General features: G+C 39.7%; 1 protein-coding gene across 1 annotated transcript in view; it reads left to right on the top strand.

The window, feature by feature from the left end:
• Nucleotides 1-17,800, top strand: part of ryr2a (ryanodine receptor 2a (cardiac)) — a 175,685-nt gene that overhangs the window by 85,251 nt on the left and 72,634 nt on the right. The window contains exons 48-69 of the mRNA XM_053341138.1: nucleotides 29-143; nucleotides 885-1,017; nucleotides 3,368-3,471; nucleotides 4,274-4,409; nucleotides 4,560-4,746; nucleotides 7,133-7,241; nucleotides 7,353-7,473; nucleotides 7,553-7,722; nucleotides 8,510-8,730; nucleotides 8,868-8,958; nucleotides 9,449-9,589; nucleotides 10,814-10,977; nucleotides 11,601-11,679; nucleotides 11,805-11,894; nucleotides 12,606-12,743; nucleotides 12,920-12,997; nucleotides 13,310-13,385; nucleotides 13,971-14,094; nucleotides 14,622-14,737; nucleotides 14,990-15,054; nucleotides 16,180-16,301; nucleotides 16,561-16,610. Of these exons, the coding sequence (XP_053197113.1) occupies nucleotides 29-143; nucleotides 885-1,017; nucleotides 3,368-3,471; nucleotides 4,274-4,409; nucleotides 4,560-4,746; nucleotides 7,133-7,241; nucleotides 7,353-7,473; nucleotides 7,553-7,722; nucleotides 8,510-8,730; nucleotides 8,868-8,958; nucleotides 9,449-9,589; nucleotides 10,814-10,977; nucleotides 11,601-11,679; nucleotides 11,805-11,894; nucleotides 12,606-12,743; nucleotides 12,920-12,997; nucleotides 13,310-13,385; nucleotides 13,971-14,094; nucleotides 14,622-14,737; nucleotides 14,990-15,054; nucleotides 16,180-16,301; nucleotides 16,561-16,610 (2,630 nt within the window). The remainder of the gene's footprint in view (nucleotides 1-28; nucleotides 144-884; nucleotides 1,018-3,367; nucleotides 3,472-4,273; nucleotides 4,410-4,559; nucleotides 4,747-7,132; nucleotides 7,242-7,352; nucleotides 7,474-7,552; nucleotides 7,723-8,509; nucleotides 8,731-8,867; nucleotides 8,959-9,448; nucleotides 9,590-10,813; nucleotides 10,978-11,600; nucleotides 11,680-11,804; nucleotides 11,895-12,605; nucleotides 12,744-12,919; nucleotides 12,998-13,309; nucleotides 13,386-13,970; nucleotides 14,095-14,621; nucleotides 14,738-14,989; nucleotides 15,055-16,179; nucleotides 16,302-16,560; nucleotides 16,611-17,800) is intronic.

Here is a 17,800-nt window from a genome sequence, read left to right as displayed (position 1 = left end):
GAAAACGTCTCCTCCTCTTCCTCTGCAGTGACATCATGAACAACAAGGTGTTCTACCAGCATCCTAACCTGATGAGAGCTCTGGGGATGCATGAGACTGTCATGGAGGTCATGGTCAACGTACTCAGTGGAGGAGACTCTAAGGTATGAAGAGAGAACATCTTAGGGCCAACCATACACACAGTACACAGCATGTATGTTCTCTGTACTGCTACACTGCTGTACACTTACACTTTATTAAACAGTCTGTTGCCTGGAATCATTCATATATCTTATCTTTAAAAGTAGGGCTGGGCGATATGGACAAAATCAAGTATCACGATATATTTGGCCAAATACCTCGATATCGATATTGCAACGATAATGTAGAGATGACTCTTGATGCTTTCACAAAATGTTAACACGATGAAATGTTTGATAAATAATCATCGGTATTGTGGCTATAATGACAAAGTGGGTAAAAGGTTAATAACAGAACAGCTAGAACAGTTTGGTAAGTTCAGAAAATTACATATTTTTACAGTAATGCAACATATAAACGCAGGAAAAGACAACACTGATGACATATCACGATATTACGATATCCTAAATCTATTATGAAATTTGGTCTCATATCACGATAACGATATAATATCGATATATTGCCCAGCCCTATTTAAAAGTAATATTTAATATAGAACTAATAAAGGAAACATTGTTAGTATTGTTGTCACAGACTTTTTAAAATGTGTATTTTAACATCAAAGACATTTGAATTAATAAATGAACAAATAAGTAATGATAAAATATGATGGCCAATATACTATTTATTATGATGATGTTTAATATGATGTGTGTGTTTGTGTGTGTGTGACAGGCCTGTACATAACGTGTTTGTTTTCACAGGAAATCACCTTTCCTAAAATGGTGGCCAACTGTTGTCGTTTCCTCTGTTACTTCTGTCGAATCAGTCGTCAGAACCAGAAAGCCATGTTTGATCATCTCAGCTACCTGCTGGAGAACAGCAGTGTAGGCCTCGGTGAGTGACTGTGTGTGTGTGTGTGTGTGTTTGGTGTGTGTCTTAAGCTCTATGTTCTGCTTCTGTCTTTGGCTCTTCATTTAGTTATTTTCTCAACTGATGAGTCCTCGTTACTCAGGTGTGAGCAAAACATGAATGAACTGCTGATTGTAAGAGTTATAAATAGTCAAAATAATCTTAACTCAATGTCTCTATGAGCTTTCTCTTAGTCCTCTTAACCGTCTGTCATCAGCTGATGGAGTTTGCAGTTTGCTCAGTTATCATGTAACACAAGTATGTAAGATGCCATTGTGAAAAACTGAGCCATCTCCATGACAACTGAGCAAACTCCCTCTGCTGATGAAGACTTGATGAGATTGTGGTTGAAAGTTCCTAAATGATCCCCTCCAGACATGTAAGACCTATAAAAATACATAATGATGTGTGTCTCATCATCCACAGTCTCCCTCATTATAAAATCCACAATGTATGAATATGCAAACATGTTTCATTTCCAGAGGGTTGAACTGCTGAACACAAAATGTGTTGGGCTTCACTGTAAAGTCCATTTTTTGTACTGCAGGCTACAAGTTTCCACATCACGTGTGTAAGTTAAATCTTGGACTTTTTTGTGAGCACGTCAAACTTTATACTTTCAGCAGATGAATGTGACAAACCATAGTGTCGATAGTGTCACATTTTGAAGATAGTTATTTAAATGAATGACATCTCAATGTTCAGTCCTCAGTAAAAAGAACTACTCCTGTAAAAAAAAAAAAAAAAAAAATTATATCGATTTAAATTGTATAATTATAATTGTAGTAATATGCACAAAACATCAGAAACACCACTAATACACTACTACACACTCATAAACAACAATATAACTGAGTCAACACACTAACAATTAAAGTATTGATTATTATGTAATTAAATACAATTCAGACTGCATTGTATCACATTATGGTATTAATATGAGATTGATTGAAAATGGACAGTACAGCATAAATCCAGAGGTGAACGTCTTTATTTGCTGTCTTTCTTCTCTCTGGCAGCTGTCTGCTTTTTTTTTTCTTTTTTTCCCCAGGATTTTAACTTCTCTTCTTTTAGCTGTAGCCTCTCAATAAAATGAGTCAGCAACAGTTGACTGCTGTCTGGCTCAATGTTAAAACAATGTTACAGACACAACCACAGAAATGATGAGGGTGCGTGTGGAGCCGCACACGACTCAGCGAGGTAACCGGTCGATGTGATTGGCTTGGGGGGGGGGAAGGAGACGGGGAGATGAGGGAGATGACTGTGTGTGTGTATGTGTGTGTGTGTGTGTGTGTGTGTGTGTGTGTGTGTGTGTGTGTGGTATAAAGAACAGTGAGCCTGAGCCTGCTGTGTGTGGTACGCTGGGTGCTTGTAATCTACAGCACACTGTTAGTCAGAACCTTATCTCATCCATGATGCCACACAGCAGGTAGTGGATTAGAGGAGGTGAATGCAGACAGAAATACATGTTGTTTAATGCTCTGAGTTCTTTTCTCTCTGCATATGTCTGTGTGTACAACTAGAAGCTGTGTACTGTCTTCTAATGGGATTTTTTTTTTTTTTTTTGGTGAAAATCCATTTGTTTTTACAGCTTCATCCTTTATTTCTCGTAGCCAACATTAACTGTTTTACTGTAATTAGAGCAGTGTATCCAGGAAGAGATACACCTCTGCTGTTTTATTGATGACAGACTTCCTATCCTCTTAGTTTTAATCATCTTTCTTTTTTTATTTCTTAATGCTCTCTTCTCTTCTCTCCTCTCCTCTCCTCTCCTCTCCCCTCCTCCCCTCTCCTCTCCTCTCCCCTCCTCTCCTCCCCCTTCCTCTCCTCTCCTCTCCCCTCCCCTCCCCTCCCCTCCTCTCCTCTCCCCTCCCCTCCCCTCCTCACCTCTCCTCTCCTCTCCTCTCCCCTCCCCTCCCCTCCTCTCCTCTCCTCTCCCCTCCCCTCCCCTCCTCTCCTCTCCCCTCCCCTCCCCTCCTCTCCTCTCCTCTCCCCTCCCCTCTCCTCCCCTCCTCTCCTCTCCTCTCCCCCCCCTCCCCTCCCCTCCTCTCCTCTCCCCTCCCCTCCCCTCCCCTCCCCTCCTCTCCCCTCCCCTCCCCTCCCCTCCTCTCCCCTCCCCTCCCCTCCTCTCCTCTCCTCTCCCCTCCCCTCCCCTCTCCTCCCCTCCTCTCCTCTCCCCTCCCCTCCCCTCCCCTCCTCTCCTCTCCTCTCCTCTCCTCTCCTCTCCTCTCCTCTCCTCTCCCCCCTCCTCCTCTCCTCTCCTCTCCTCCCCTCCCCTCTCCTCTCCCCCCCCTCCTCTCGTCTCCTCTCCTCTCCTCTCCTCTCCTCTCCTCAGCATCTCCATCCATGCGAGGCTCTACTCCTCTGGATGTGGCCGCAGCATCAGTCATGGATAATAATGAGTTGGCTCTGGCTTTGCGAGAGCCAGACCTGGAGAAGGTGAGGTGGACAAACACAAAGAAAAGATGTGTCAAAATATGTCACAAAGGTTCAGGCGTTTAATTGAATTTGCTTTAATTGCCCGTAGATTGACAAATAATGTAGTTACCAAATAGTTCTGGCACTAGTCTAGTATGGAGTTCAGATCAATGACCTCTGAACTCTCATATCTGTTGATAAGTTGATGAGGATTAATATTGAGGATCACCAAACATGCCATTTATTAAGTGACTGACACAGTGTATTTTTAGGATAGGGACACTTGTAAAAAAAAGTCCAAAGGTTGTCTCCTCCAAAAAAGTTGTGTAGTAGACATGCACATCTGAAATAAGAAAGCTGGTGTTGGGCCAAATAACAAAATCTGTAACAGCAGCAGCTCCCAATGCAGTTGTGGTTTAATAGGATATCACAAGTCATGGGTCAAACCTTCTACAGACAAACAAATAAAATAAAAAGCTTTACATATATTGTGCACGGTGTACAGTGTTGCAGTAATGAGAGAAATCAGTCAAAATACAATGAAAATGTTAATTTACAAACATACATCATTTCAGACTTTTAAAAACTGATAATCTTTTTTGTCATTTGTCTTTCCTCTTTGTCTTGACATTTCAGTCTGTTGCAGTAATGAGATTTTTTAAGACTTGTTTTGGAAAATATGTTCAAAAAGATAATTCCATAAAGGAAGTTCTCAGATGCCTTCGAGATTAATAAAGTATCTATCTATCTATCTATCTATCTATCTATGTATGAAACCAAGGTCTCACGAGTGTGATCCCTGTATATCTCTTTGACGGTGCAGGTGGTGCAGTACCTGGCCGGCTGTGGTCTGCAGAGCTGTGTGATGCTGGTGCGTAAAGGATACCCAGACATCGGCTGGAACCCTGTGGAGGGGGAACGCTACCTCGACTTCCTGCGCTTTGCCGTCTTCTGCAACGGTAAAAAACAAGTCCACTCCTACTCGACTATTTAACCACATCTGTTCCCTTCAGCTATAAACTGCTGTCCCTCTTTTGTCAGTGTTAGTTTGTGTTTGGTGTTGGCGTGTTGTCATGAACTCAGAGACTGTGTTCCTGTTGTGCGGCCAGGTGAAAGCGTGGAGGAGAACGCTAACGTCGTGGTGAGGCTGCTGATTCGCCGACCGGAATGTTTTGGCCCTGCTCTCCGGGGGGAAGGCGGTGATGGGCTGCTGGCAGCGATGCGGGAAGCCATTAAGATCTCTCAGGATTCCTCCAGGGATGGCCCCTCTCCTACATCTGAGAGCAGCAAGACACTGTGAGACATCTGCTACGTCTCATTAATCTGCTTTTATTGTATTAAATCATGGTGATGATTAGATAGTTAGTGTTGACAGTCACACAGCTTATTGTGCTTATCTGTATATATATTTAGAAGTCATGTAGGGGCTCATTAAAGGTGTAGTAAGCGATAATAATCCAATACATTTTTGTCAAAATCACCGAATCTCTGCGCGCTGAAAAAAAGTCTGGTCTCATTACACAGCCTGGGGGGGGGGGGGGGGTATAGCATACACAGTGGAGCGAGAAACGTTCGGTACAAACATAGACGGAGAGGTGACCAAGAAACATCCAGAGAGGAGAAAGTTAGAAGAACATTTAATATAAAAGAAGGACTGTGACCAGACAAGGACCCATGGACACAGTGTGGTTTTCTAACGGCGGAGGGACAGACGGAGACCCGGCGGAGGAGCGGAGTGAAGGCGGACTCTGATCTGCCGGACAGGTGAGTAACATCAGCACTGCTTCACATAAACTGTAACGTTACCTGCTGACATTCAGTTCACTGTCTAGTTAGTCAGGATATGTTGTTGTTGTGATGTTAGCTGTAAAGTAGAAGAGCTGTTACTACAGCTGTTTGACGCTCTGCATGTTAGCTTCGCAGCTAACGTTAGCAGCGTGCTAACATAACCTACAACGTAGCTGCTGTGTAGTTGCTCGCTGTGTATCTGGTGTTTGTTCACTGCTTTCAAAGTGTTTACAGTCACGAAGACATATAAACACAGGTTTGCTATTACAATAAGATTATTTGGAGTGATACGCAGGCCAACATGCTATGTTATCATTAGCTTCAACTCTTGTCACTGTACAACCTGTACAACCTGAACAGCTAACTCCTGCTAGTTTTTACTCCGTTGTGTTTTATTACATAAACAGATTGATACATAGATAAACAGATTTACTTTATTTATCCAATATTTGAAAAATCTTGATTTAGAGCAGCATGTTATCCAGTATATATAATATGATGTCTGTTTAATTCAGCTGAAAATCAAAGTGTGGTGATTTCCAAAACAAAAATAAAATCAGCACATATTTTCTCCACACAGTTGTTACAATCCAACTGTAAATGAATGTGTTGCACATTACTGTAGCCATCACATCACTCTTCTCAGTTGTCCAGTAACAATGGCATAAGACTGATAATGGGTCTGTATTTATTCTTTTTAAAGGCATCCCAGACACAGATGTGATGTAATCTCCAGAAACCTCCCAGCCTCTCATCCTCGAGCCCTGCTCCTCAGGCCTGGACCCTGCTCCCCACAGCATTACCCAGCTCATCTTCAGCCTTTTCCCCAGTTCAATATCCCATTTTATATTCCCCTCAATAAATGTCTTTTCCTTCAGTCATGCCTCCGCTCCTCTCTGTCTCACATACATAGAGCTTAGCTTCAATTAACAACTAGTATTGAATTATGTAAGACTTAATACAATTTACAAATATGTTTGTGTACATTTTTATACTGTTGTTTTATACTGATAATAATACATAGATTAAGTAATTTTATTCTTCAATGATGAATTGAAAAATGTTATTACAACATTTTCCATATTTATTTAAAATTTTCCACAAACAATGAGGAAAAAAATAAGTTGAAACCTACAAAGTGAATATGAAAAACTTCAAATGAGGGAAATACAGTAAAATAGTCTGGGTGACAGATCTCCACACACAGCAGCTTGGTATCACTACTCTTCTGTCTGTAAGTGCTTCATGTTGGAGGGAATCTGCATCTCTGGCAGAAACACCAGGCTGGCTGACCCTGGACAGGGTGAGGTGATGCTGTAGGTCTCCAGGTGATGAAGACAGGGTGAGGTGATGCTGTAGGTCTCCAGGTGATGAAGACAGTAGGTTGAACATCATGCTTGGGTCTCTCATCAGACAGTGCTGCAGCTGATGAGACTGCTCAAGGTCCAAGTCCTGAATTATCTCCTGAAATGAGAAAATTGTTAACATTTCATTAGTGTTCATAAGTTAGATTTTATTATGATTTGACCTCTGCCTTTTCCTCCCCCGCCAGGAAAAGAGCTACACCATGACAGTAATGACACATAAATAACATCAGACATATTACCTGTAAACTTGGGGGGTTGTTTTGGTTTTCACTCAAATATTTCAACAACTTTTCTCCTCGTTTCCCCCACATCGCTTACTATACCTTTAATGGTTCAATAAATCACTGTTATTGTAAAGATTCACATCATATTATCACCTAACCCAAACATATTTAGTCTTTGCACTGTAATCCAAAATTCAACCCCAGGAAAAGTAGAATTTTAAACAAATTTCAGAGATGACTGGTTTGAACTATTTAATACATAGCCATCAGTGACATGTATTGTGTGTTTGTTTGTGTGTGTAGCAGTGACATGGAGGAAGAGGAAGATGATACCATCCACATGGGGAATGCCATCATGACCTTCTATGCTGCCCTCATTGACCTGTTGGGCCGCTGTGCTCCAGAGATGCATGTGAGAGACAACACACTGTGCACTCAGACATAAACACACACACACACATACACGCACGCACACACACACACGTGGATAGTCACACTAACCCTCTAACCCATTTTATATCAGTTGATCCATGCTGGTAAAGGTGAAGCGATCCGCATCAGAGCCATTCTGAGGTCTCTCATTCCCATTGAGGACCTGGTGGGAGTCATCAGCATTTCATTCTCTATGCCCAGCCTGGCTAAAGGTAAGCACACCCACCACTGTCCTGATTTAAACACATCCAGTATGAGATCAGATGAAAATGTTTGTGTGTCTGTGCATAGATGGGTTGGTGGTGGAGCCAGACATGTCAGCTGGTTTCTGTCCTGACCATAAAGCAGCCATGGTTCTGTTCCTGGACCGGGTCTATGGTATAGAAGATCAGAATTTCCTGCTCCATCTGTTGGAAGTGGGCTTCTTACCAGACCTGAGGGCTGCAGCTTCTCTGGACACTGTGAGTGTGTGTCTGTGTGCAACTGCTGATTATTTGTTGTTTGTCACCGATCAACATTTCCTTAAAACTGCACCAATTAATATTTAAGTATTAATAATGGCTCAGAGTAGTGCAATGATTTCCAACATGGTTACCAAAAAGCTCTGATAAACATATTGTACTCTACCTGCCCAGCACTTTATAAGGTGGTGATATGTCAGTGTTGTATTTTTTCAGTTGTTCCATTGCCCCCAAGTGGCCACAATGAAAGATTGCAGCTTTAAATGGTTCAACCTGCAAAAGAGAAAAGTAATTAAATAACAAATGAAGTCTAGCAAGCACTCTCTGCAGATTTTACACTTGTGATATTGCATATTTCAGGACATAATCAACATGCAACATTTTCTGGAATGCAACTGTAGCATTTTATAGGCATTTCTAACAAGTGTGTCCAAACCTACAATCAGACTTCCTCAAAAAGAAAAGTTATTGTTTACCACTGAGATGTTCTGAAACTGAGATGATAAAAAAGGTTCATTAATTTCCCTCAAAAAAGACCATACATGTATTAAATAGACTTACTTGTACATTTTATTTACAAAAGTCTTGAATATTTGTTGTATCTGGTTGCTGCTGCTGGGCAAGAATGTGCTTTGATTATTGATAAACTTAACACTTTTGTTCCAGATAGTATTTGGTTGTTTTACACTTTATTATCTTGAGTAATTAATCTATCTTAATTAAATCACATTTCTCTACCACATTTTCTTCACATGTCCTTTCATCCGTCTCTGTATTTGTGTCCCAGGCTGCTCTCAGTGCCACAGACATGGCGCTTGCTCTCAACAGGTATCTATGCACAGCAGTGTTGCCTCTACTGACTAAATGTGCGCCTCTGTTTGCGGGGACGGAGCCGTTCGCATCACTGATTGACTCCCTCCTCCACACTGTTTACCGCCTGTCCAAAGGCTGCTGCCTCACCAAAGCCCAGAGAGACGCCATAGAGGAGTGTCTGCTAGCTGTTTGTGGGTAAGACCTCAATTAAAACAAGTGGTGTCCTCATATCCTCAGTGTGAAATGTTCATTTGTGTATTTTTATATTCAGTTTCTCATACTGCTTCTATGTCACATTACAAACTGATTTATTTCTTCTTAATCTCATGCAGTAAATTGAGGCCTTCAATGATGCAGCATCTGCTGAGGAGGCTGGTATTTGACGTTCCTCTGCTTAATGAACACACCAAGATGCCTCTGAAGGTAAGAAGCACATCACATCTATATGTCAGATCATAAAAGTGCTCTTCAGGTCAACCTACAGGACTTTTTCTATTGTTTTTCAGAAAAGTCTCAATGTAAATTTACTATTTATTTCACTTGCTTGATGTGTGTTTAGAGCTGCACACCTTCTCCTGGTAAATGGTTCAACATTTGATCAGCTGTATGGAGGTGACATTTTGATGCTCAGATTTTACAATATTTACTATGTTTGCTTTTACCACAGTACCTGGATCATTTAAATAGATGGTCTAGGATTTAAAAAAAAATTCTTATCATCATGAAAGTCTTATCTTGCTGCACAACAGTCATCTTTAGAACTCAGTCAGGTTGCCTTAAAGTAGCAGGAGTATATGTATGATTGGTATAGAGGGAATAGACTTAACGTTGGTTCAACTTACTATATCACTGAAATCGAGACAAATATGGGGAAACAGATTGGTTTGATAAATGTCCTTTCCTCTTTCCCCAGCTGTTGACCAATCACTATGAGCGCTGTTGGAAGTATTACTGCCTGGCTGGAGGCTGGGGCAACTTTGGAGTGGCATCAGATGAAGAGCTTCACCTCTCCAGGAAACTGTTCTGGGGAATATTTGATGCTCTGTCACGCAAGGTGAGCATTTAAAGCCTCTGCTTCACATCTGGTTCATGAAATGTATTATATGATAGAGAGAATGCGTTAAAGGAAAATGTTCACTGACAACACTGAGTTTTAGTCCTTACTATGGGTCAAGATACAAAACACTGGTTCTACATTTCCCATAATCACCATGACATCATCAGGGAGTTATTTGATCAGATTGACAAAGCTCCTCCAGAGCCACAGAAAAGACATTATCCACCTGTTTTCACATGTTTAGCACTCCTCATGACTAGTAAACTGAGTTTAGTAGAGATGTTGATGAATATTACTATTTTATATTCTGAATACTGCTTAATATTTCCTGTTTAGATATGAATACAGTAGTTGTAGTTGCTAATGTATGGATGGCTGACCTTTGTAATCTTTGTCATAGTAGCCATTGTTTGTTTGAGGCTTGCTGTAACTATAAATTGGTTCCATAACAAACATTAGTATGCTGGAGTGGTAGAAAAGAATATAAGCGGGCTTGTTGTTGTGCTGCCTGGTGGCATGTAGTGCAGCTGATCTGTATTCAGGCTGAGTGTATATTCTTCTGCTCAGCAGCTGTCTTCTTGGAAAAATATGGCTGAGTGTTAAAATGGAATGCCAGACCTTTTTGAAAAACACCCATCTTTTAGAGACTGCAGGCATTCACATCTCTACCGCTTGAACATTCAACTCTTTGAATGCTTGAACGGTTGCTTTTATACACTGGCGACAGGGGGCTATGACAGGACACAGCTGGGGGTTTGTGGGTAGTCACAGATGACAGAACTGGCTACATCTGTGTGTTTACTGAACCGTTTAATCAAGTCATGAGAAGACATGTCACAGGAGGCTGATATCTTCAACATGATAGGCATGAAGTTTGAATTCTATGGATGTATTATTTGGAATATATTCTGGGAGAGGAACATGAGACTAAAGAAGATAGCCTTTAAAAACAGTATAGAGATTCCTTTAATACATTACCATCCTCCCAAACCTACCTGTTCATTTAGACTTTTGGGTGAGTTTCTGTTTATTAAGTAAAATAATCCTCCACTAAGTTTCACACAAAGGCAAAGTCATTGTTTAACATTTGAAAGCAGATCCAGAGAAAGTTAAACTTGCATACTAAGCTGAATAAAGATGCTGAGTGATGTGTAATGCAATGCACTATGTATGTGTGTGTGTGTGTGTGTGTCTGTGTGTGTGTGTGTGTGTGTGATCTAGCGGTACGACCAGGAGCTGTTTAAGCTAGCATTGCCATGTCTCAGTGCTGTGGCTGGAGCTCTTCCTCCAGACTACATGGAGTCTAACTACATGGCCATGATGGAGAAACAGTCATCCATGGACTCTGAGGGAAACTTCACTCCACAGCCTGCAGACACATCCAAGTATACAACATATTGATTCCTTCTGTAATAAATACATTTTAATGTATATTACTCACCATGCTGTTTACTAAGGAACTGACTGATTTTATAAGCAATGTCTTCAAATTACATGATATTGTCATATCCCACCAGGACTTTCTATGTTTTTGTTTGGACTCTTAGTTTAGTTCCTGCTTTATTTTGAAATGTTTTCTCCTTGTGTTTTTGTTACCTTTACTTCCTGTGTTTTCACACCTTTGTTAATTACCTTATGTGTCTTGTTTGCCTCACCTTTGTCACAGTTTTCAGTTCAGTTTTCATCAAGTCATGTTCTGTTCAGCCAGCTATTGGTTTTTGCTGCACATCCCAGAATAAAAGCCTTTTTCTTCAGACCTGCTATTTTGGCCTTTGGCCTCTGTATTTGGATCCACCTGCATTGCTACTGTCACATATACAATTCAGAAAAAATATTTATTGTGTGATACAAATCCAGATGCACATTCAAATGCTCAAAGCACATCTGCCCAAACCTCACAGTCCTCTTTTTTTCTCCCTTTACCTAATTGTTGTTGACTTGCTTTTGACTTGGCAACTTAAGACCCCAAATATTTAAATGTGTTTCTTCTCTTTTCTGTCTTCATCAGTGTGACTGTACCAGAGAAACTGGACTATATCATAACCAGATATGCAGAGCACAACCATGAGAAGTGGTGCATAGACAGGGTAAGAGTGTGACAGTTCAGATAAAATTCACAAACAACATTTTTAGCTGATTTAATGCTGTTTTTCAACATGTTTGTGGCATTATGGAAGAAAATCAGTTGCTTTTAAAATACCTGTGTTTGCAGTTTACCAGTGGCTGGTCGTACGGCGATCAGATGTGTGACATCTCCAAGAGTCATCCTTTACTGAAACCATATAAAGGCCTCTCTGAGAAGGTATGCAGCTGTCTGACTCATTTCACTTCAATGTTGATGTATTCGACCGCACTCCAGTTTAACACAGACAAATAAGAGTCAGATAGAAAAGATGTGGAACAGTAGTGTGGAAATGTCTTGCACTGTCTGCAATTCATTTAAAGACCGTGTAAAGTGAATTCAAACATTTTCTTCTAAACACATTAAATATGTCATAAATGTATTTCTAAAAAATGTGTAAAAAGCATTTCAATCATTTAGATTTGAATTGTGGAGCTAGGCTTCACAAACTGTGTTTCAACATTTCTGTGTTCAGGATTTAGTGATTAGCATAAACCCGCCCCTGCTGCTGTAGAGGTATAAATACATTCAGCACACACTACTACTACTACAGTCTACAATTAGCCAGTTAGCTGAGTTAGCTGCCGAGTTAGCCACTGAGCTAGCCACCGAGCTAGCCGCCGAGCTAGTAGCTGAGTTAGCAGCAGAAAGCTCTCAGACGTAGCGTCCATGTTTCTGGTATTTGGCAGGGTGGTTAACAACACACTTTTCTGTGGTATGTCAAACTCAGAACATATATTTATTCTTACTTTAGACAGACTTTAAAGAGGAAGTTTGTCATGTATTAATTGGAACATTACATATGGTTTATTGCAGTTTTGTAAGCGAAATCTTTCTTCCGGAGTGCTGACTTGCTGTTAGTAGGTCTGAAGTTTGGCTGTATTCTTGCAGGATAAGGAATTGTACTGCTGGGCAGTCAAAGAGTCTTTGAAGACCATGCTGTCATGGGGCTGGAGCATCGAAAGGATCAGGGAGGGCGACCCTGCCAGCCTCCATAACAAGTCCAGAAGGATATCACAGGCTAGCCAGGTATACCTGTACACATACATTATCATACTGATGACATTTTATTACAGAGGTCTATGAATGTGATGTCATCAAAAGCAAAATATGTATGGTCACTCTTCAGCGGTAAACATGCAACAGTCAGCATCTTTTATCATGCACAAAAAGAATCACATGAATACATATCATCTGTCCCCCAGCTGTCTTTTGAAGGAGCTGCAGCCTTCAGCCCCAGACCCATTGACATGAGCAACGTTACACTGTCCAGAGACATGCAGGTGACTTACTGCGCACGCACACACACACACACACACACACACACACACACACACACACACACGCACACACACACACACACACACACACACACACACACGCACACACACACACACACGCACACACACACACACACACACACACACACACACACACGCACACACACGCACACACACGCAAGGATAAAGCCATATATATGATCCAATAAAAGAGAAACATGATGCCTGTGTGGAAGCTGGCCATCAATAATATGACATTAAAATAGATGAATGGAGCTGTGCAGTGTAATAGAGCTATATATTGTGTTTCTCCAGTCAATGGCAGAGCTGCTTGCAGAGAATTATCATAATATCTGGGCCAGGAAAAAGAAAATGGAGCTTGAAGCCAAAGGTAAATCCAACACAACAAACTTTTCCCTTGTCTAACATCACCGTCAGATTAATATTGTTGCCATTACTGGATGAAAATAAAGCAATGAATCAAAGTTTTGCATAAACCACTGACAGAATAATTTTAGCAATGTTTCATTATGTTTAATTTAATCAATGGATGGTTTGTGTTTATGAAAGATTCTGGGAAAATGGACTTGTTGCTGAACATTAAAATGCTGCTTAAGCTGACATGTTAATCATTCATTTTCCCTCATTTTTTTCCTTTAGGAAAGTGATAGGAGTACTTCCAGGTGGCTGGCAGCCTATAGGCACATTTGTGTTATTTCAATATACAAGCTGCGTTATTGGCTGTTAGTATCCAGTGTTTTTGGAGTTTGTCCCAAACTACACACTATCCGTTATGGTACCTCAACCTATGGTGTTTATATATTGACAAGTTGTTTTTATTAAGTCTTTTAAGTTCCCCAATGTAATGGAGCCTTTTACTCGAATGCTAACTGAAAGAGGGGAAGTTTTACATTTTCCTCTTTGTATCAGCTAACTATCTTTGTTCTCAGTCCTGCTGTGTCTGTGTTGTATCCAGGTGGAGGAAACCATCCTCTACTGGTCCCCTATGATACACTGACTGCCAAAGAGAAGTCCAGAGACAGAGAAAAAGCACAAGACATCCTCAAGTTCCTCCAGATGAACGGTTACACTGTGTCCAGGTACCAGATTAGCAAACACTGTACACTTAGACTGGATAAAATTATTATTTTTTGTATGCATTTAATTGCTTGAATGTTAATAGTGGCTTAATGCAAAACAACAGGTTTCATTATGTTTGTATCTGATTATTACTACAGGAAGCATTTGATAACAGTGTGTGTTTTCACAAATCTAAAGGGACATTTTAGGGAATATGCTACTAAAATGAGTCAGATGTGATTGATATTAATTAAATTTGTGTTTCCAGCACATTCATAGATCTGGGATAAGTTAAACCTAGCTTAACACAAACTGTACACAAAGGGAAACTGCTAGCTTAGATCAGTTAAAAATGAAGTGCATTCCAACAGTTTCCCCCTGCTTCCAGTCTTTGTGTTAAGCTAGGCTAGACATATCTCACAGCTTTCTCAGTACTGGATGCACAGAAAAGAAATTATATTTTTTATATCTTATTAAGTATAATCTCATTTGAATGTGGGTAAAATGTGTATTTCCTAAATTATCCCTGTTCCTTTGTTGTTTCCAGAGGTGTGAAATCCCAGGAGCTGGACACTCCAGCTATAGAGAAACGATTTGCCTACACCTTCCTTCAGCAGCTCATCACATACGTAGACCAGGCCCACCAACACATGATGGAGTTTGGTGAGACTCTTCTGTTGTCTAATGAATAACAGACAGATGACAGTACAGTACATGTGAATATAACACAATGTGCATGCAAAGTGTCAAACTGAACTCTGATCTGGATTCCTGTTGGTGCAAAGAGAAATGTGTCATATCACCAAAATAATAATAACGTACAGAGTAACTACCAGGTGGTCATAAAACAAGTGTAATACAGGCCTGCGTAAATGATATTAATCTAACTGTTATTTTGTCTTTGATTGTGTTTAGATCTGGGAACAAGGCCGAAGGGAGAAAAGGTTCCTCATGAACAACAGATAAAGTTCTTTGGAAAGGTCTTAACTCATCATCTTATTTAATAAATGAATCAAAATGTCAGTTTAATGTTTGTTTTGATCATGTTTAACCCTTACATACTGTTCATACTTTACCTCATCGTAGTATGTTCTGATTCAGTTGTAACGCAGTCTAATAATCCTCTCATAAAAAGTATCTATACCAAATGTTGAAGCACAGATGTGTTTAGAAAGTATCAATAGTTGATCTGACTGATCAATAAATGTGATTAAACCTTGATTCATGTTTCAGAGAGCAGAGAGAGTGTATTTTTTAGCTTTTACACGAAAAACAGCTCCTATCACACGTCACATATCCTATATTACCTCAGACATGAAAATATAACATAGCAATAATGATGGAAATGTATTTTATAACTTTATGGAAGTGTGGGGTTTATTGTATAACCATTAGAGCCATCAGTCTTCACTGCTACATCATAAAGAGAAATCTTATTAAAACTATGAACTATTCATTTCACTAAAACACATGGACATAGATGCAGAGATAATTTAACCCAGAACAGCCTCAATGGACATAAATGTGTAGCATCTATACAAAAGTACAACATTTTAAAACATTTTCATTTTTGTGCATTTTGGGCCACTTTAGGAAGAGTCGTCAAATTTCAGAGTAAAAGACATTTGGGTGTTTTTACAGCTGTTAAATTTGACCTGAACATTATGTAAAGGTTAAGAAAAAAGTGCACTGGAATAATATTGTAATATGGGTCTGTATGACTGTCAACAGCTGTGTTGTTGTACTGCTTTGACCACACAGTGTTGCCATACCTGCCATGAGTCTTGTGAGATTTGTACAACGTGATCTCGATATGTATATGTTGTTGTCATAATCTCATCTAGACTCCAAACCTTCCTGTAAATAAACCTGAAGTTGAACATTCATTGTGATTCCCAATCAATGAAACAACAACAGTCATTAGTTCTAATTGCTACTTATAAACTGATCAATACTTTAATTAAACTCAGGTTCAATGGTGCAGCTTTACAAATCCATAGTCTGTTTAACAAAGCCAGACTTTGTTCCAAACACTGTTTTTTAAGTGAAAAAGGAAAGCATCATATAATACACTGTGTCTCTACTATATGCAATTAAACCCACAGGTCGTCTTGCCATTGGTGGATCAGTACTTCAAAAACCACCGGCTGTACTTCCTGTCCACAGCCATCCATCCAATCAGCAGTGGTGGCCACGCCTCCAACAAGGAGAAGGAGATGGTGACCAGGTGAGTGTGACAAACAGTGTAAGACAAGATAGATTGATTATTAATGTGTTGTTGCTTAAATGTTGAATAAGACTACAACATGTGTATGAAGGTAACAGAGCAGTTTGACATCAGGCTGTGTGTCTTTATGTCTCTCCACCTCTCTCTCTCTCTCTCTCTCTCTCCTCTTGGTCTCTTATTTGAATGTCTCACACCTTTCTTTTATGCCTTTCTCTGCTTCCCTCTCTCTCTCCTTTCTCCTATAATCAAATCCTTTCAGTCTTTTCTGCAAACTGGGAGTTCTTGTCAGACATAGGATATCCTTATTTGGTAAGGACGGTTTATGCCTGTTGCTTGCACTTCTGCTCCACTTCTATCGTTTTGTTTTTTTTCTTTAAAAGGACGATTGGCTGTTGAGACAAAAAGGGAAAAAAAACTGGATGTTGGATGAGTGCAGTGTGAATGGGTTCATCATGTCAGCTCAGTAGTTGTGACCATATATGTATGTGTCCATGTGAGAATATTTGGGCTGAATTGCGTAGTCACATTATTACTTTAATAATCCATGCTGGAGGAAATGAAACATGATCTGTAGTTGTTTCGAGACAAATTTCATAACCTCAGTGTATTAGGTATAAAAAGAATGAATATCTCATCATCTACTGTGGACAAGTCTTTTTAATTGGTTCATTCTGGTAGTTCTTGTCACCTTGTAAACTAATGAAACATCACATGATCGTATCATTTTCCACATATTTACATTCAAATGGTCATTTGTAGGGGTTGGTGTTGTTTACAGTACTAGTGCTTATACCACCTAGGGTTTAAGTACAGATTTAGTTTAAGTAAATATAATCTATTAAAATTGAATAAATAAACAAGATACCAAATCTGACTAATCTGGCTAGATATTGGATGCCAGATTTTGGTTTTTGACAGTTTGTTATATATTTCAGTCATTACCAGTCAAAAGTTTAGACACATCTTCCCATTCACATCAATGAGAAGGTGTGTCCAAACTGTGGCTGGTACTGTACATATCTGTATATACAGAGTTGTTGTACTTTATGTTCTTAATCACAAAGCAGTAAAGATAAATGTATTTATATAAATGTATCTTCATCGTTCGTCCCATGTTGATTGTAACTGTTGGATAATGTTGGTCAGTGTTGGGGAATGTTACTTTTAAAAGTAATTAATTACATTACAAAATGACTGTCATTATAAAGTAACTAGTTACATTCCTGCATTACCTCGTGAGAACAGTAAGTGGTTAGAGTACTTTAGTGTTACTTTGTGATTCCTCATGTAGTTTTAGTCCAGACCTCCTTTAAATATAATGAGTGTACCATCATCACACAGCCAAGTCTGGATCATAATGTGTCAATCTTTACACTAACAGCAGGAATGACACACACAATGTCTCATTTACAGTCTTTATTGTACAGCTTTACATAAAAACTGTAAAAGAGGCTTCTCAAACACATGACACATGTTATAAAACTACATATAGACTGTTG

This window comes from Scomber japonicus, chromosome 20 (genome assembly GCF_027409825.1).
Source record: "Scomber japonicus isolate fScoJap1 chromosome 20, fScoJap1.pri, whole genome shotgun sequence".
Taxonomy (NCBI): domain Eukaryota; kingdom Metazoa; phylum Chordata; class Actinopteri; order Scombriformes; family Scombridae; genus Scomber; species Scomber japonicus.
This window is presented reverse-complemented; position numbering and strand designations above follow the sequence as displayed.